At 41.8% G+C, this 20689-nt stretch overlaps 1 protein-coding gene across 1 annotated transcript; it reads right to left on the bottom strand.

Annotated features, from left to right (window-relative positions):
* Nucleotides 1-3328: 3328 nt before the first annotated feature.
* On the bottom strand, nucleotides 3329-17624 carry LOC121143361 (vomeronasal type-2 receptor 1-like). The gene is made up of 6 exons (XM_040755219.1): nucleotides 17395-17624; nucleotides 13748-14039; nucleotides 10305-11174; nucleotides 6592-6822; nucleotides 5782-5905; nucleotides 3329-4419 (listed from the first exon to the last, which is right to left on the bottom strand). The coding sequence occupies exons 1-6, from the start codon at nucleotides 17622-17624 to the stop codon at nucleotides 3437-3439; spliced, it is 2730 nt and encodes a 909-aa protein (XP_040611153.1). The 3' UTR covers nucleotides 3329-3436.
* Nucleotides 17625-20689: the final 3065 nt, after the last annotated feature.

The raw sequence follows: 20689 nt of genomic DNA, 5'->3' as shown, positions 1-20689 counted from the left end.
AAGTTGCCAACATTAACCATGATGTGTTGTCATAGGGTAGATTAAGGAGACAGAGAATGATGATAGAGAACAGCAGTGTCCTTGTCACTGACTGGAGGGGGCCAGCCAGAAGAGGAGCCAGGCCAGTGGCATGCACACAGGCCTAGCATGAGATGCTGACCTTTGAAGATCTGAGATTTATGGCTTATTGGTTCCAGCACTTAACCTACCGGAATATATTGGTCTATACCAACATTTAAATTATGTTTTTTTTGTATCTGAATTTGTTTTCTTAATGTGACAGGGGATGATAATAATTTTCTAAAATGTAAAAAGCTGAATCTCACCATGATTTTTATAGACATTGGTGATTCTCTCTGAAGGTCATAAAGACTCTGCTTTTAGATGCTCCAAACACATTCTGCTCACAATGTCCATCAATGGGGAGGAGAGTGAAGGGAGGGGGAGAGATGTAGTTATATTTTGTTTATGATCTGATAAAGTCACTGAAGATCAGAATGCAAAGCCAGCCACACTAGTTAGCCATAGAAGCTAAATAGTTGTGGTGCGCAACTTTAATCCCAGGACTCAGGAGAAAGAGGAAGATGGATCTCTGTAGATTCAAGGCCACCCAGAATTACATGAGATGGAATAAATCTAAAAGAGAAACAGAGCTCACACCTCGGATCTGAGCACTTGAGATGACAGCCTTCAGTCCCAGAACTAGGGTGGAATATAAGGCAGGAGCTCAGTGCAGTCTCAGGGCAATCTGAGGTTCTGTGGAGAGCATTGCAGTCTGCAGTCACTCTGAGGACAGGATTTCCCCTCTTTGGTCTTAGCCTTGGTAGAGGTAAGAACTCTCTAATGACTTGATTGCTTTGCTTTTATGGTCTTCAGCTTGAACCCAATATCTGTCTCTGGGATTTTATTATTAAGATCAACTAGAATTTGTGCAACAGAAGTGCATCTGGGATGTATCACCCCTTCTATTAATATATTCACTTCCTATTGGAAATTTCCTTCCAAGAGTTAACTACCAAAGAATTAACTGAAAGCATTATTTATATGAAATTAGTCTAAGGGTTTTAGTAGCTCAACAAAACAAAACAAAACAAAACTCTATCCTGCATATATTTGGTCAGCCCTAAGGAAGATGTTTTGCAATTTTAACTGACATGTATTTAATCTTCATGCTACTTCTCAGGACAGCAAACACAGAATTTTGATGCAACAATGCTGAAATTAATTCTACACTGCTCCTCAATGCCCAAATGCAATGTCCAAGCAAGTGGTCACTCACAGCAAGAAATGTCACCACCACTTTGTGAGATTCTTCTACAAGACAATATGTTTAGATGGAATTTTCTGCCAAGGAGAAAAAACTTTCAATACTGCAAGACTTCTGTGTGTGTGTGTGTGTGTGTGTGTGTGTGTGTGTGTGTGTGTGTGTGTGTGTTTGAGACATGGTTTCACTGTGTAATATCTCTGGATGTCCTAAACTTGTTTTTTAAACCAGGCTTGCCTTGAACTATAAAGATCCACCTTGCCTCTTCCTCTTGAGTGCTGGGATTAAAGGTGTGCACTACCACCACTCAGCTGCAAGACATATTTTTAATATTTAATAAGTCATCTGCTACAGAAAAATAAAATAACACTTTAAGTTAGTGTTATCATCATTCCTACGAGAAGTTTTTGATTTTAACTGTCATAAGCCTCTTGTATAACAATGAATATGTGCTAAATCAACGGCAGGTAGCTTGACTTAAATTGCACTTGAAGACTGTCAAGTGGCAGAAGAAAAAACAGTGCCATCGCACCTGCGGATACAATTGACATTTTGTTATAGAACCCATTGTTAGTCAGAAGAGCAAGTGCAGAGGATATGTGTCAGAAGAGATAGTGTTAATGCAATTATATTAAACAGATACACTGCTGGGATACTCTTTTTACAGACCATAAGTTCAATGGCCACCATCTCAGAAAAGAAATGGACATTGAAATACTTTGAGTCTACAAGCACACCAATTTGTTAGACCTAAGCCAGTAATCATCTTATTTTTAACCTCAGGATGGAGATCTGAGAATGCTCCAGCTATATGCCTAACTGAAACACAAAAAGGGCCATATTCACATTTTTTATTTCATACTTTCAAAAAAATCATCCTCTGTTTTCCAAAGTATGTGCACGTGAATGACTGAGTAAATAAAGGTAATTAAGAAATGGCCAGAGAAATCAATTTCCCTGTTCTTCACACAATTGTATAAGTGCTCATCCGCAACTATCTCATTATAAAGGCTGTGTTGCAGAGCACTGGAAAAGTATCGGAGGATAGATGAGTGACTAGATGTATGCCCAGAAAATGATGGTGTTCATTGCCTCCAGAAAATAGGATCGCTTTTGAAACTTGAAACTGTCCCTTGACATAAACTCATTTAAATTGTAGGAAGCTCATTCCTTTCACCTGATCTGGAACGATCACCTGTTCATATCAGTAAATAAATTCCCAACTTATCGGGTAAGTAGCTCTCAGAATCCCACACTATGCTGCAATGTGCCTAACTGAATCTGTCCAATTTGGTTGACTGAGATTCACAAACATAGCTAACTCTCTCAAATACAGAGCACATTCTGTTCCTCATGGCATTCTTGACTCAAATATTCACTTGTGATTTTGTTTGGTCAGTATTTTCACAAATTATGATTTCTACCTTATCTATCTATCTATCTATCTATCTATCTATCTATCTATCTATCTATCATCTATCTATCTATCTATCTATCTATCTACCTACCTACCTATCATCTATAAATGTATATTCCATTTATCTGGAGGAATAGATTGGAATCATATCATAACATTACCACAAAAAGATTAAATTCTACCTCACTCTGTATAGTGACATGGCAAATATCACTGAAATTTCCCCCAAATCAATCATCTTATTACTTGTTTTGTGTTAACTTTCTTTGGAGTAAAAAACTTTACTGTAGAGTATAATTAACTTCTATGATGCTGCATTTATTCCATATGCTTTTGTGTTTGAGAGGAATATTTTCAAACTGACACTTTTGCATTTATTGTTCTCTAGGAAATCCTGGGGCAGGCATCATTACTTAGAGTAACTTTCCTATTTCTGGGAAGAGATAAAGAAGAAACTAAGTTTATTAATATGGTCCTAAGCATTTTAGCGTCATTTTGGACAAGTTGTGTCTGTCATATCCTCTACTCTAAAACCCCAATGAAATAGTTTCCAATTACAATGATGTCATATTATACTCCATGACAAATGGTTTTTTACAGACTAAGATTTTATTTGCTATATTAAGACTACATTATGAAGGGCCAAATTCCCAGTATTTCCCCAGAGCAGCAAGCAGAGGCTTCAGAAGTAACCTGAAAGGGAAGTTCGAGCCAGGCCGTCATCAAGCTCTTCATGTCACATGCGACTCCCGACTCTACTCATCCAGAACAGTGGACACTGTGGTATTGTTAAGCTCACTGCTCACAGACGCCGAGGTCAGCTGGATGCTCCTGTCTACGGTGGGGACTCTCCCACCAACAGTCTCCTCGGTGTTCCTCTTTGGCCTCAGCAAAATAATGAAGCACTTGGGAAGAAATATGCAGCCTAACAAGCCATAGCTGGATGCCAAAATGGCAAATATTTCCACGGCCACTTTGAACTTGCCTTTGGTGCTCAGGTAAGCAGGAACAAAAGAGATCCAGACAATGAAGAAGACCAGCATCGCAAAAGTGATGCATTTCCCTTCATAGTAGTTGTCTGGTAGCTGGCGAGCCATACAGGTTGTTAGAAAACACAGCAAGGCCAGAAGGACATCAAACCCAAATATGGAGCACAGAAAGTCTATAGAGCCTTCGTTGCACTCGAAGATGATCTTTACATTTTGAGTTTCAATGTTCTTGAACATCCTGGGAGGCTCCAACAGCAAGTAAGCTGAGCATACGCCAGTCTCCCCTAAAACGCAGACCAGCACTATGAGTTTTCTAATAATGGGGTGCATGGATATTAGTCTAGTTTTGGATTTGGAGATCCTGTAGGCAAAAAAGAGTGAAATGGTCTTTCCGAGAACGGAAGACAGACATAGGCAGAATCCTAGCGCCAGAGTGACCTGGCGGGCCATGCAGGACCAGTTCACCGGCTTGCCTATGAAGAGCATGGATGAGAGCACTGTGATGACCAGAGACATCTGAATGAGGAAGCTCAGCTCCCGGTCATTGGCCTTCACCAAGGGAGTGTGCCTGTAGATCACATACACCACAGTGACCGCCAAGACCACGAGTGCCCCAAAGATGGAGAGGATGACAAGGGTGAAGCCCAGGGCCTCCTCATAAGCCAGGAACTCCACCTCCTTGGGCACACACTTGCTCTTCTGTGCGTTGGACCAGTCATCTTCCCCACAGGCATCACATTCCCTTTGACCTATTGAGAAAGAGCAGAGAGTTGACCGCAAGATCATCCAGTTGTCAATTCTAACTGTGAACAGTCCAGGACAGTTAAAGACTTGAGCAAGGTGTGTGTGTGTGTGTGTGTGTGTGTGTGTGTGTGTGTGATGAGATCTTAAAATTAGTAGTGGGAAGGTAGCCTTGGTGCCTGCATGCTGTGACAGATTGAGACTTGTTTTCAGATTTAGGAATTGAGCATCTTCCCAATCCCAGCTTTCTTGAGTTGGCCTTTTCCAGTGATGTGCTCCTTTCTTTCTCCTATAACTATATATTGAGGAGAGAGGCATGAGTCCTTATTAACCCCAGAACTACCCATCAGGGAGGAAGTCACAGCTACTGAGGTGAGGCAGTCAAAAGGACTGGACACAGCTGGTTGAACCCCTCGTGTTTTCAGTCTCTCATTCAGTATCCCTTTGTGGAGGAGAATCATGTATGTACCACTCAAATGTCCCCAACTCCAGGTGCTCCTTTGAATGAGTGGTGAGGATGAGGGTAGGAAGCAGAACAAAACCACCAACTCTGGTCCCTGAGGCTAAGAAAACTGAGACTGGATGGATGGAGGCTCTAAGAGGGAGAACTGGTGAACAAGAAAAAGCTACTTGAGGTGGAGTTGTGGCCAAGGATGGAATGGGTCTACTCAACGTTAATGTAAAGACCCAGGTAAAGACTGGGGTTTCCTTTCAGTCACTCTGGCTCCTGGTCTGGGCTTCTCTGGATGGAATTCTGGGTGGAGACTGGGGACCTGTAGCCAGGGAGCTGTGCACATTACACGGTGCTTATTTTCTTTGCAGATCATTTTATCCTTTTACACGATTACTCTTAAGGGACATGTGACAAGGCATTTTTGCTCCTTCAACAGCAACACAAAGTAGAAATATAAATAAACCTGCTGCAACACACTTCAGAAAACCAAGCTGCCTAAGTCAGCTCCAGAGAGCAGCGACTGCGACAGCTGTTGCAGGCGACCATGTAGCAGCAGCTGCTCAGTCCACGCGTGCTCTCCCTGCTTAGAACCTAAAGACAAGCGGGTGACTCTTCTCCAACTGCGGTTAGTCTTGAGACTGTTTCAGACACAACAGGTTTAAGATTTATGTGAATTTACTCATATTTCACACCTTTTGTATTTTGATTGGTGCTTCTTATGGGATTCATGGTGGTAGGTCTTTTTGACGTCAGAAGCGAAAACTTATTCATACTGCATAGTGGATAATTTTAGCGGTTTCGTGTATTTTGTTTTAGGCTGTTTCTATCTTTCCATTGGAAAGAATTCGTGGATCTTTCTGACAATGCTTGGGTGTTCTACTTGTGTCACTGCCAATGAGAAAATGACCGCCTCTACCTGGTTTCTCTGACACGTATCCATCAGCGCACGGGATGCAGTCGAAGCAGCATATGGGCTGCCCCTGGCGAATCCCCTTCCTGGTCCCTGGAGGACATAGTTTTGTGCAGACTGAATCTGGAAGCTAGCAAAGAGAAAGACAGTAGGTAAAACAAAAACCTTATTTGTGAAACCAAGGAAGTTCCCAACTGTATTTCCAGGGATTCCTGTGTCTTTTTCATAGAGGAGATGAACCCAGGATAGTGAGTGGGGATAGGAGACTAACATGACAATATGGAGAGCCTGGGAAACAATCTCTACTAAAGAACTGTCCTGTGATTGACTATGGAATCGCTACCCAAACTCTAGTGACAGTTCTTTGTAATCTTGGTGATCAAGACCAACGTAGTATCACATGAGATGCTGGGTAGAGGACAGTTTGCTATGCCTGTTCCTGTTTTGAAGAGACCTTTGGCCACAATTCCATTGGCGAATTTTATATTTGTTTTAAATACTTACAAAACGCCTTCATCATATAAATATAACTCCATTTTAACAGAGGAGGTGAAAATAAAATTACCATGTTCTATTGAAACATTCTCAAAATATCAATACATTACTAAGTTATGTGAACATTCTCATTTATATTAGTGCCACATGGATTAGTCAAACTCTAAACAGACAAACAACAACATTGAAAACCATATGCTACACTAATGAAACAGACTTGGATTGTGACAAAAACTTTAGGTGTTTCAAATTTATTTAGTACCTAAAATTATTTCTCTCTCTATATATATAAATTTGAAAAAATGTGGCAGGCCAACTAACCCTGGAAGATTCAGTGTTCCAAAATAACGTTGAGTTCTTTGGAAGAACAAGCTCAAAACTTGATTGTTGGAATTTGTATTCTCCGACTTTGACAAAGGTGATTTCTCCAGCATTATCTCTTTGCCAATTGAGGATGTCATAATATCCACTTTCCAGATCTCCATTCGTGTCAAACTGTATTTCTTTTCTATCATGGGTAATAAATTTCAATACCCTTAGGTAAGCCAATAGCTTAGAAGGAAGAGGGAGAAGAAAAAAATGGAATGTGAAAACTTTTTATTGCTGAGAAAATAAAGGCATACCAAAAGTATATATGAACTCATATGTAATTATGAGATTTATTTTATTTTATTGCCACCTTTGTTTTGTTAACAACTCTGGTATCCTCTAGCCACAGGTGACAATTGAAATATAAAAGGTAGTTGACTAAATTGAGATATGCTCTGAATGTAACATGTCTACTACCCCATTAATGGAAACTACCCCATTAATAATTTCACATTATTATTTTAATACCATGACAACACATTTAATTATGATAACACGTTAAACAATATTTTAGATATACTGGGTTAAATAATTTACTTAATTTAATTTTACCTATTTTTCCTTAACTTTGACCACTCTCCAATTTTAATTTACATCTGATGTATACTAAAATTTTGTATGTTTTTGTTAGAAAAATGCAAGGCTTAGCAGTATTATTTCTCCATATTAAAATACAGGAGGATATTTAGAATATTTTTCATTCCCCCTACCCACTTTCCTTATGTAAGTTACAAAAGTCCACATTTTTGAATCTTGTGGAGAGACTAGACCATTAGGCACTGCATGTTGCATTCAATAGACTTTACATTGCTGTTGGCAGCATTGATTTACCTCAAAAAAGGATGATGGGTACTGATAACTTCCACATGGAGCTTGCTTTCTTTGTTGAAAGTAGCCACAGGTTAAAATAACTGCCCTTGCCTGAACTGGTGATAGAATCCTGTCCAAACTTAAAAAGCAGGACACAAAAGAAGGCAACTATCAAACTTTGATAAAACAGGAAGGACAGTCCTTCAAAATTCCTGCCTCATAGAAAAGTCTTACCACATATTCTAGGCCTGTAGTCCAAAGATAGAGGCCCTAGTGTTGCAGAGGAACCTTGGGTGACTGTGCAGGCATCCAATTGGTTCTGGCATTTCTATAGTTTTAGAAGTTGCTTGCTCTGCACTTCCTGTTTACTCAGGTAATATTGTATCCTTCTTTGGTCTCTGATGAGGTTAAAGACCAGATTGTTATAGTTACATTTTTCCTTGTTACCAAATTCAGAAAAGAGGTTTGCCTAAGAGATAAGAAGCTTATTCGTTTGAGAAACATAAAGTCTTAAGTTGCTTATCTAAGAAGACATTTTAAGGTTTAAAAAGATACCTTTCTGGTGGTAGTAAAGTTTGTGATAGAAAATGGCTTAGGTATAAAACTTTGGACTCACTAAGGTAGGATAGAAAGCTGGGTGCATGCCTTTAATCCCAGCACTGGGGAGGCAGAGGCAGGTGGATCTCTGTGAGTTCGAGGCCAGCCTGGTCTACAGAGTGAGTTCCAGGACAGCCTCCAAAACAATACAGAGAAACCCTGTCTCAAAAAACCAAGAAAAAAAAAGATAGGATAGAAAATACTGTACTTTCTCTAAATTTGCCAAATACAAATGGGCGGGATATTTTGAATGTAATCATCACTTGATAATTTTTCTTATTGTATGTAGCTTTACCATGCTAGAGTTAAAACCCTTCCTTTTTATATAGGCAAAAAGGGGGGGGGATGTTGTGGGATATTTGTACACTGTGTGAAGACGTATTGTTATGCTTCCTGGAATAGCAAGCTGAATGTTTGATAGCTGGGCAGTAGGTACTGGCAGGATTTCCCTGAAGAGAAAAGAAGAGGAGGAGGAATCTAGGCGTGTGGGAGGTGCCAGGAGACACAGAGAGGAGACAGGAGGGGCAATATGTGAGGGAACATAGATTAATGTAAATGGATTGATTTGCATTACAAAAGTTAATTAGGAAGAAGCTTAAGCTATAGGCTCAGCTTCCACAATTAATAACAAGTCTGCCATTCTTTGGGAGCTGGGTGGGAGAGGAGGACAGAGAAAGACTTCTTACATCTGAAGGCTGTGCCATATACCCCAGGGTCCCCGATTTGTGAGCTGTCACCCATGCTGGGGTAGCCCTTGATGACGCCATTGTCTTTGAATCATTTACGCTCCAGTAAGTAACCCCTCATATTCTTTAAGTAACTTATTCAGTAAAACTGGTTCACTAAGTTGGACCTTAGCGGTATGCATAATTGGGCCTGTTGTGCGATCCCTGTCTGGGGTGAGTAGAGCTGTGTGTTACTTTTCCCCCGGAGAGGTTTTGTCACAGAACAGTGGCTATTGCAGAAAGGCTGTCAAAAGGGCACAGGGGAGGCAATGACTAATGAACTTAGGAATTTGGAAAACTCTTAATTTCTCAGAAAGGGCCCACTGTAGTTGGGCTATGGAAGATTAGGAGGGAATCTCCTACAGAGTGTGTCTCTGCATCCTAGGGTTTCACAGTGCAGAAGAGGATGTGGCCAGTGGTATAGCGGTTCAGGGAACCAGTGTCAAACCTACAGGATCAAAGACAGACACCGGCAAAAAAAAAAAAAAATGAGAAAACAACCTTTCTCCGCCACAGCTTTAATGTCTGCTGTTTCTGCGGAGTGCACCACTTCCAGTTCCTAGCACGGAACTTGGAAACAAAACTGGATCCGGATGCTAATGACGACGACTAGAGTTTTGTCATCAGCTTGACCCAATCTAGAATCACCTGGGAAGAGGGAAGGATTTCCCAGGTCAGACTGCTCCGTGTCTGTACGAGCTGGTTTTCACCGGTGTTTGATATGGGAGGCTCAGTCTACTTTCAGTGGCATCATCTCTAGTCAGGCGGGACTGGATGTTTATAAGAGAGAAAAAAACCCATCACACGCCAGAGAGCAAGCCAGTAGGCAGCACTCCTCTGAGGTCCTGCCTCCAGGTTCTTCTTTTTTTAATTTAATTTAGAAACACTCTTGATCTTAATCTGATTTCCAGCAACCGTGGACCTGTCACCTGAAAGTGTACACTAAATAACTCTTTCTTCCCCCAAACCGCTTTGGTCATGGCCTTTGTCGCAGCGATAGAAGGAAACTACAAGAAGAGATATGCTCACTGGTACAGAGGAAGCTCTGATAAATACACCATGATGAACTGCATCATATTTTAGATGTCAGAGATCTCATGTTACAAAGTCCTTCAAATACCTTTGTCACGATAAAGGATGGTCTTGCATGCTGAAAATGCTAATCCTGTAGCTTATCTGAATGCTGAAATGCCGGATTTAAATTTGCTTAAAGAAACAATCCCTGCAAGTTAAAGAGGCTTTAAAAATGGTCTAGAGGCCACATAGTGTCAAGATGAAAGTCAGTAGTTGTCTAGAGCAAGGATTGTCCATGGACCCAACATGTGGGATAGGGGTTTTAATCATTGACAACAAACCTAATAATTTGGTAATTATTAGGGTGTAGAATGGACAATCAAGCCACCCAGACAAGCCATTATGGCAAATGCTGATGCTATGAAATCGTGTGGGAGCAAATCAGCTGTTTAATGGTATCAACTCGGCAGAAAGACTTTGATTTTTCCTCATGTTACATCATAGGGTGAAACAACTTACCTCCCTGGGCTCAAAGTCAGGTATGTGTGAACATTTTGTATCTCCATTTCCTGTTGGCAGAGTGTCACATCTGCTGAGGTGATCCAGGGCATAAGCCATGGCATACACGGCTTGTTTGACATTGTTAGTGGTCCTGAGCTGAGATGTATCCAGGTAGGTATTTTTCAGGTCTTCCAGCTTCTCCTCTCCAGTGCAGAGCTGATCAGACGTGTCATACAATCTGTCTTCTTTGCCAGTCATATTCACTCTGTGGTCCACATTGTAAGGCACACTGCTATTGGGCCAGGTACAGTTAAAGGCAGTTTGCCAGAATTCAATGGTCAAGACATCATTTGGATCCTTGCTAGGGTGCACATCGTAAAGAAAATCTTTCAGTCCCGGTATAACGGCTCTTGGTACTGCAAATCCAATCGTTCCACCAAAATATGGAAAGTACTCGGGCTTTGCAATGAGGGCTGAGGTAATCCAGGCTTCGCTGGCTATCCAGGTCCTGTCAGTTATGTTATGGTGAACCATTTCCAGCACAAAGGGGCTGAGGTCAATGTCAGTTGTAAAAAGCACGACGACTCTGGCAGTAGATGTCTTCACTGCAGTAACAGCATTTTGCATTTTCTCGTTGGAGTAGACTTTGGGAATGGTTTCAGAGAAAGCAACGCAGAGGTTGGAACTTTCCATTTTTTCCCTAAAGGATTTTACTCCATATTTCCCATAGTCATCATCAGCTGCAATAGCGCCTACCCAGACCCAACCAAAGTGTTTGATGAGAGTCACCATGGCCTCGGACTGGACCTTATCATTGGGTATTGTGCGAACATAAGATGGAAACTGGAATTTGTCACTAAGAATTGGGCAGGAGGAGGTATAGCCCACCTGCAATTGAAAATATTCATAGTTATTAGGAAACCAGAGTCAAATCTTAAATCTTCAGAGTATTCTGAGGAGGATGGACTTGAATAGTTCTCTCTTGGCCCTCACATCCTTCCACAGACAATGACTTTCTATGGGTGCTTCTTCCTGGTGGGTGGGGACCATTCTGGGTAAGACTTTTGGTTGTCCTATCAACCCAAAGGTATCAGGGCTGCCACTTGCTAAGAGGACCGCCAATGCGCTAGTTTTCATGGGTGGGTGGGGGGGACAGCATTGTCGGCTAGGCCATTCCCACTTTCCTTTATCTTCCTGGACACCGGTGACTCCTCTGGGTCTGGATATCGTGACTCTTCACCAGCTTTTGATTCTTTAGATTCTCACGGGCAGAGGTGAGTCCAAGTCTTTGTCTCCTGCTCTCGCCTCTGCTCCCTTACTTCCCTTCTGTCCTCTCTTCTCTCTTTTAGCTTCCTTCTGGAGGTCCCCTGAGTGCATAGGTCCTAAAACTGTCCCTGAGAGATATTAGAAGGTGCTAACTAACCAGAAGTCTAGGTACTGTTCTCCAATGGAGTTATCAGAACTCCCTTTTTAATGTACAAGGTTTTAAAAAAGTGAAAAAGCATGCTTTCTTCAATAGTGCTTGGTCAATAGTCCTTGTTTGTATTTAGCATTTAGGCAGACCTAAGCATGGAGATCAGGGGAGCCCAATTCCTGACAACCTGTCATGGACCTTCACTGTAGTCTACCATCCACGTTGGTGACCTGTGCCTTAAAACACGTCACCATTTCCCCACCCGGTCTCTCCTGTCACTAACACACCACCTCCAGTCTGAGATGCTTTAATCCATCGCCCCAGAGAGGTGATCCCTTCATGAACGCTGCCTTATTCCTGTGTTCTATTTTCCCATCTTTTTTAAAAACTCCTCTTATTTAACTGGGTAATGTTTGCATCTTTCATTCTAATCACACACACGGCAGGTTTGTGGGAGGTTTTATGTAGGAACAAATCTTTTTGGGAGGAAATGACATGAGATGTCTAAGGTTTGCTAAATTCTTTACCATATAAGGTCTTGCTACGTGGACCTCTTGAGTCTACATTCCCCCTCCCCCCCAAGAAAATAAACACAGCAATAACTTAGATTTTAAGGCTTCCTCATATCGAAGTATTAAACAGAAGAGGCGTCTCATCTTTTCCTTTCCAGATTTACTAGAAGACCCAACGGAGAAATACGTCTAGAGTCCCGCAAGGGTTTAGTGGAAGACCGTTTTCAAAGTGGCTTCAGTTTGGATGAGCTACATGAAGCCCATCCCTAAGACACATTCCAAGTCACCCACCTGTCCTCATGTTCTGTCTTCAGGTGCCTTCCTGTTCTCACACCCATCACACTTGAGGCTCTCTAAGTTAAATACTAAGTTAGATACTAAGTTAGATACTACCTTGGGCTGATGCTGTGGGTCATTAGTGCATCATGTTTCTACTATGAGCCGGTCTGGTTATTTTATCCCTGTCATCAGAAGAGAGAAAGAGAGAAAGGAAGGAAGGAAGGAAAAGAAAGAGAGAAAAAAAGAGAGAATGAGAAAGAAAGGAAGGGAGGAGGGAAAGGAAGGAAGAAGGGAGGAGGGGGTGGAGGAAGGAGGGAGGGAGGGAAAGGTGAAATACTATGTGGGTCCTCCCATTGCTTCAGTGGCACCCATAAGCTTGCTCATCACTCATATTGATACATTGACACTTGAATGATGCAGCCATTGAAATGACTCTAGATGGTTTTCTACCTAATAGTAATAACTCAAGCTTTGCAATCACCTACTCATACGCTGACTTATGCCACCCTCCCTGGGTTTAAGATGTCTGGTTAAGCTAGCTAATGTGAAATTCCCAGGCCCACTTTAGCATTGCCAGTGGGATGACTCTGCTCAAGACTAACAAGCATCAACAGAGACCCAAACAAAAGCCAGCTCCTACTCCAGCCCTCAGTCTGCCACCAAGTATTGACGGATGAGCTCTGCTGTGCTCCACACCGTGCAGGGAGCACGGTGGAGAGTGAGATGTAGTCGCCACATCTCCACGTCACGTCTCCGTCAGTGCCAGGAAGATGCTGGAGGAGACTTAGCAGTCTCCACTCACCTCTAAACAGGCCTTAGTGTGTGCACTGCTCAGGCTTATCTGAACAAAGTAGTGAGACCAACCAGCCCATTCTGTTGTCTCTGCAGCCTAGCCTCTCTGCTTTCTGGACCTCACTGCCATTTGCAACAATTTCTACACAGTGTTTACATTTTTCTTTTCTTTCTGGACCTCACATTTGCAACAATTCCTACAAAGTATTTATCTTTCCTTTCCTTTCCTTTCCTTTCCTCTCTCCCTCCCTTCATCCCCTCCCCTCTTTCTTTCTTTTTGAGACAGGGTTTCTCTATGTAGCCTTGGCTGTCCTTGAATTTCATCTGTAGGCTAGGCTGACCTTGAACTCATAGATATCTACCTGCCTCTGCCTCCTGACTACTGGGAATAAAGGCGTGCGCCACCCCACCCGGCACAGCGTTTGTATTTTTCTCTAAGGACATAGTAGAATATTCCAAGATACCTGAGGCATGTAATACAACCCCAGGATTCTTGAAGCAGCAACTGACAAGGACGACCCTCCAGCTCCAATAATTCCTATTAGATATTTCCCAGTGCTGTTTCTAAAATTGGGCTGGAATTCTTCCTGCCCTGTGAGAAATGCCAAAGCTGTCTCCATTGTTTTGGAGATGGCATAGCAGGTGTCAAAGATCTGATAGCCCAGAGTGTGGTTGGGCAAGATGTCCTTCCTCTCATTAATCTCCTTGATGGTGTGGATCATGGTTTTCATCCAGCGGAATCCCCGGAAGTTAAACCTGGAAAGGAAAAAGCTTTAGTGAGTGACTGTGTCACTGGTGTGCGAGTTGGGGAGGGGGCACTTTTCCAGGAAGGGGCTTCAGTTGCATGAGTGGTTACAGCCTTTTGCCTCAGCAGCAGGTACCTCAGTCGTCTGCATCTGTCAATGTTTCATAAATGGCATTACAATCTTAAAAGATGCACATCTTAGCCATATCTAGCCTTTCTGAGTGACTGATTTAAGTTTTCTTGCTGTACATATGTCTTATGTGTTTTGATATTTTCAAATTTATTGTCACTTCTTTTCAAAAACTGTTCTTTTATTTGTTGTGACTAGTTCTTCTGGTCACAGTTCTCATGACTAAACACACCCTACAATCCCTTAGATCATGCTTTCTCATTTCACCGCAGGCCCCTAGGGACATTACTCTTCTCTCCTCTGTGACTTATTTTATTCTGAACATTAACTATAAGGAAAATGATAAATAATTTTAATACAATAATAATGGTGGCAGAAGTTATTAAATGCAATATGTAAATTTTTGTATACTATGACTAATCGAAAAATGTATCTTGCTGGTGAGAGGCGTTTAACTGAAGTTGCCTTCTTGCTGTTCTCACGTACAAGTATTAATGTGAGTTTTCTACTTTTAATCCTGCAAGCATTAAAAGGGGAAATATTTCTCTTGCATTCCATCACTGTATTGTTAAGTCCTTCTGCATGAAACAACACGAAATTCCCTGTTCTATTCCCCTTTCACCTTAATTCTATCCACAATTTAACAAATTTCTGCAAAACAATTATGAGTAACTGTTCTCTTACTACACTCTACAGCTAGCTTTTGTATTTAACTTTATGTTGTCAGCTTAGTATTTTAAATTCCACACCTAAAAGTAAATATCTCCACGGACAACTCAGAGTTTTCCTTCCTGACTGTGTATGTGTTTTGATGTGTGTGGAGCTGGGATGTCAATGTCATCCTTCCTCGGTCACTCTCTGTCTTGCTGTCTGAGACAGGGTCTCTCATTGAAACTGGATCTTGAGTTGGCTGGCCCAGCTTCCCAGCAAGCCCTAGTAATCTTCCTGTCTTTGCCTACTGGCCACTGGGATTATGGAGTATCACCGCACTGAACTTTCTGTGTGGGTCTTGGAGGCTCCAACTCAGATCTCCATTCACTTTACCAAATGAGTCATCTTCCTAGGTCAGTCTATTTAATTCCTGTTTTGGCTCAGTGTTGCTTTTGATTTAGTATGAAGCTGTGGAGTTCCTCTATAAAACATTACGAATATAGTAATGAAGAGACTGTTCTCAACTTGTTTACCCAGAAAATGTTGACCTATGTAAAGACAGAGAAAGGTAACCAAGTAAAGTGATTAAAAAGCAGCATTGACCGTAGGGGAATGAGCAATGAAATAATAAAGTCCATGAAGCCTGAGCGAACTAAGAGCAATGCCAAGCCTAGAAGGATGCTAGAGAGATGGGAGTCGGCTGCAGACAGACAGCATGAGGAGAGGATTGCAGACAGACAGACAGCATGAATGAAGAGAGCCCTACAGACAGACAGCTGGAGAAAAGTCGCCACAACTCAAGAAGGTGTAACATTTAAGCATGAAAAAGAATAGCCTTTCTGGAAGGCAGAGTAGAGGCAGTAACATAGTTAAAGAAAAGTAGCAATCACAAAGGACCAGACATAAAAGGCTTTATCATTCTGTTCCTTACTTACAGCAATTTTGGAAGGCAGAGTAGAGGCGGTAACACAGTTAAAAAGTAGCAATCACAAGGGACCAGACACAAAAGGGTTTCTGATCCTGTTCCTTACTTTACCTATGGCAAACATAGCTTCAAAGTAAACACAGCAGTATCTTTTAAACTAAGACAGCATTTCATTTCAAGCTTTGAACCTGTAACTCCATCTTTAAATTAGCCAAAGAAATTGTTATCTTTGGATAAAAGGAAAAAAACTATCTACACCAAACTGAATTATTTACGATATCAGAAAACGGGAATAGCCTTCCATGTCTAGTGGTGGTTCATTAGTTGTGTGGGAATATTGTCCATAATTTAAAAACAAAGAAAACTCAACTGTTGTAGAAAATATATTTCAGAAGGTCCAGTAAAGACTGGAGACCAAATTGGGTAATACAGTTTATGCCGGATTAGTGTAGTATGCTATGATAGCATCTAAAGCAATCAGAGAAAGCTGTGGTTGAGTGAAGATCTGCTGCTATGTTAACTAAGCAAACCCTCAATTCTTCTCCACCCTTTTGCTTCCCTGTGAGAATGGAAACCAGTAACTGGGACGAAGAGAGTGATAATTGTGGGTTCATCACACAGTTTTCACTGGATCAGCAGCAGTACGGGAGACAGTTCCTTCCAAAGAAGAGTCGACCATGGTGTGTGGGATGGGATTAGAGGAGAGGAGCTGTGAATGGCATCGACTTAATCAGGAAAGAAAGTGAAAAATATTTAAATGTGCCTCTACAGCTATAATGACCACACAGCATCATGGAAAACCTGACATGTTAGGTAGTATGTCCAACATATTAACAGTGCCTGTGCTTCTTTGCATGCTATTTAAAATCATAGGTTTATTTTAAAAACAGATATAGAAAGAAATATAAAAATAAAAAATGTTGCTATGCTAATTCAGTGAAATTTCAGGTGATTATTTTGTCTTCTTTTAATTTCTGGCATATTTCATATCTACAATCCCCTCTTCTCTCTCTCTCTCTCTCTCTCTCTCTCTCTCTCTTTCTCTCTGTGTGTGTTTGTGTATGTATGTGTGTATGATAGATACATATATTCACAGACATATATCTTATACCCATTTTTTTCTTACAGTAGCATCTGGAATTGTATTTCTTAATATGATATCTTAGAGGAGTTAGCAGTAGGGACAGAAGTTTTTCTGTGGATCTGAATCTTGCCATGAATGTTGCCCCAGAATCAACCCAGAGTTCCCACCCTGCACACTTGAACTCCAGAATGTAACAATTAACAGTAATTGTTAATGTTACTGTGTAGCTGCAGCAAAACTCTGAGGGTTTTGTGCTCCTCAAACCTCAGTGTTCTCCTGAACCAACAGAGGTTCTCTGAAAGTGTAGACTCTATTCAGCAGATGTGGGATGCAACCTCTGAGCCTGGTTATCTAACACGCTTTTACATGTCCTGCTGCTGGCCTACAGAGAACCCCCTGAGGAGCAACTTTCTGATGAGCAATCAACCCCCTCACCGCTCTGTCTCCCCACCAGACATTCTATAATCTGAGATAAAACCAGAATCATAGAACTTCAACTGGAATCCAGGCTCCATGCTAACCATTCTTCTCCAGGCACCCAAATGAACGAGAAAAAATGATTAAACAATGGCTTACCCTTCACACATGGCTGATACAGGTTCCCCATCAGGATCATCTATTGGTATGGTCCTAGAGTGGATAGGAAATAGTCCTCCAATAACAACTGAATGGTTTTTGGCTTCTACAAGTTCAGTCAAATTAAACTTGCGCAGCAACCTGCATTTCTGCTTTTCAACTTTAGTATGTAATTCAACCCATAAAAATGCTGTTAATCCCAGAACCAAGCACCTCTTTCTGCTAACCATTTTAATACGGCAAGTTGGAGGATAATGAAAGCGTTAAAATCGCACACGTCTTAAGAAAGTACCTTGATGGAGTGTTGGAGTATGAATGTGACTCAACCCAGTGACCTGCTTGCTGCTCCTTGCTACATAATTTCTTGTCCCTGTCACAGGTCTCCCAATCACTTGCAATTTGTGGATCTGGACTAGGAGCTGAGCCATCCTCTGCATAGAGAAACCTGAAAATCCTGTACTGACTGCAATGATAAATAATGGACAGAATCATGGGTTTCAGGTGAAAGTTATTGTCCTTTGTAGAAACTGTCTTCTCTTGTTCATCAAGTCTCACTGCAGACAACTCTGTTGGTCTCCTGTCTCCCAAAGATAAGGAAAAGTATCCCACTAAGTACCAGAGGAGGTGAGAGCAGGCCAAGCCTTCTGTTTTAGTTACAGAAACAACTGAATAGAAAACTGTAAGAATTAGAATAGAAGACTTCAAGGCAAATCTGTGTTCCCCCATTTTTATTACTATGGTGGCTAGAAAGTCACACGGTTTCCATGCCACAATAACCCCAAGGGCTAAGTGACCTCAGGAAAATTCTGTTCAGCCCCAGGACTTTGAGCATGCCAGGTGGGCACTCTGCTGCTGGCCCCACCTCCAGTGACTTCTGTGTCCTTAGTTTCCAGTCCCCACTCAGACATGAATCTCTTTTCTCTAGGTCAATTCATCATGATTCCCCGTCTCCCAGTCACCCTCTCTGCTCCTTCTCAAACATCCCCCAACCCTTAGAATACAGTTCATAGCTCATAGTAAAATTCAGCACAGATTTCTGGATCATGAAAAATGCATAGAACATTTGATCACATACCTTTGCTCTAAATGACATTTATTTATGGGAACAAGAAGAGAGAGAGAAAAAAACAAGCCCATGCATACAACTTTTACTTATAACACTAAAATTTATAATAAACTAAACATATGTCCTAGGGAATTTGGAATCAGTTATGACTTGGTCACCTGATGGGATTCAGGGTCCCGTAGATCATGTTCCTGAAAGAGAAACCCCAATACAAACCCAGTGAAAATAACATCTACCCACCAGAGCGTCAAGGCCACCAGAACAGGGTCCAGAGGATCACCTAACCAGGGCTCATAAGGCCTCACAGAGAGTGAAAACCAGAGCCTACACATTTCTGCTCTAGACCCTTTACATACATACTGCGGTTGCTGACCTTGGAGTTTTGTGGGAGTGGGGGCATCTCTGACCATTTTGCTTGCTTCTGGAAGCATTTCCCTTACATTGGGTTGACTCACCTCAGCCCTGAGGTGAGCATTTGTGCCTAGTTCTATTGTGTCTTGTTGTGCCCTGTTTGGTTGATATCACAGAGAGGTTTGATCTTTTCAGAAGGGAAATGGAAGGAGCAGGGGATCTGGGGGGAGAGGGGAGATACGGAGGTGAACTGAGAGGGGGTAGAGGTGGAAAAGTAGTAGTCTGGAGGAGAGAAAAAATCACTAATATTTTATAGTTCCTCGACTATACAGTGTCAATGTGAGACAGAAGTCTCAAGCAGGGGACTTCATCATTCTCACTGCTTTACGGCCAGCAATCTTTGTGTCTCCACATTTATTTTTAGGTCCAACCAATGCTCACATAACAAACCGGAGGGCTTTATTTTGTATGAAATTTTTAAGTCTCATATTTCCCTATGTGATCTCATAGAGTATGAGCAAGTTGCTTCTAATTCTGTCATGAATGAATATGAATATATTCCACTGAAAGACCATTTCTTCTTCTTCTTCTTCTTCTTCTTCTTCTTCTTCTTCTTCTTCTTCTTCTTCTTCTTCTTCTTCTTCTTCTTCTTCTTCGAAACAATTCTTCTCATATGCTCCTCCAATGGTAACCCAACATGAATGTGTTTTTCACATGATACCACTAGGGCCGCCAGTCTCCTGAACCAAACACCTCACCACGACGGTCATTGCATTCACCTTGTCCTCACTGTAAGGATTCTTAATTGTTGGTTAAGTATACTCTATCTCACACTGCCCCTAGGGTTTCCAAACATTCTCATTTCTAACTCACTGGTGTCCTATCAGCCTGCGCTCATTTCCCCACAGTTGGCGGAAGACCCTTGCCTTGACCAAGTGCTATCAGCGTGTCAAGTGACTAGAGTCTCCGCTTCCAAAGTATGGATGCCTCCCATCATCTCCTGTTGTACTTTCAAGATGCTGCTGACAGGACTTCCTGAATAAGATCCGCTCAGGACTTGCTCCCTAGACGCTCCTCACAGTTTGGGTTCATGTAGTAAATTATCACACTTGGGTGAGTGGTCATCCCTCACTGCTAACATCATGGGAATCCCTTCCGAGTTCATGGTCTTAGTCCAGTTTTCTCAGAGTGCTTCAGAATGATTCCTCACTCATGCTTGGCCTCTCTTTCTTGCCAGAAGGCAGCTGTTTCTGGGCAATTACCCTTTGGTTGCCAAGGATGCCCCTTGGCAATGGTATGTTTATCACCCACAGTGATTGTCCTAATCCTCTCAGGAAATGCTGTGCTAGAGACCATAAAATTATCAGCATATATTATGTTAAATTGCATTGTTATTTTAAAGCTAGTATTGTGTACTTTCAGACGGTCTTCTCATTCCTTAGTCTTCCTCTAGGTTAGGCATTATTTTGAGGGTGGAATCGGCCTCTGGTCTTTGCATCAGCGTAGGTCATATCCAGCTGCAGAATCTTCATAACACAGGTATGTTTTTATCAGGGCCACAGTGACTGCATCCTCCAAGTGCCGTAGAACTCCAGAGATAAAGCAAAGGCAACAGAAAGCCATCTCTGGGCTCTCACAGGGAGAGGGCCTGTGAAATGCACTTTAGTGGATATGCAAAGCTTCATTTCCCAATGAAACTCCTCTGCTGACTGCTTCTGCTTTTCTTCATTTCACAAGTGAAGGCCATGGTCTCACATGGCTAATATGTGTTGAAATACAGGCACTAAAGCCCGTGTCCTGTTTTAAACCCTTGAAAAGAGAGGACAAGAGTGAAATCCAGGAGGGTGGGTTCTAGCTTTAGTCTCTTCACTAGTTGGC

The sequence above is a fragment of the Mesocricetus auratus genome, unplaced genomic scaffold (assembly GCF_017639785.1).
Source record: "Mesocricetus auratus isolate SY011 unplaced genomic scaffold, BCM_Maur_2.0 Super-Scaffold_100011, whole genome shotgun sequence".
In the NCBI taxonomy this organism is placed as follows: Eukaryota; Metazoa; Chordata; class Mammalia; order Rodentia; family Cricetidae; genus Mesocricetus; species Mesocricetus auratus.
The sequence above is the reverse complement of the archived record's forward strand: the minus strand, read 5'-3'. Positions and strand labels throughout refer to the sequence as shown.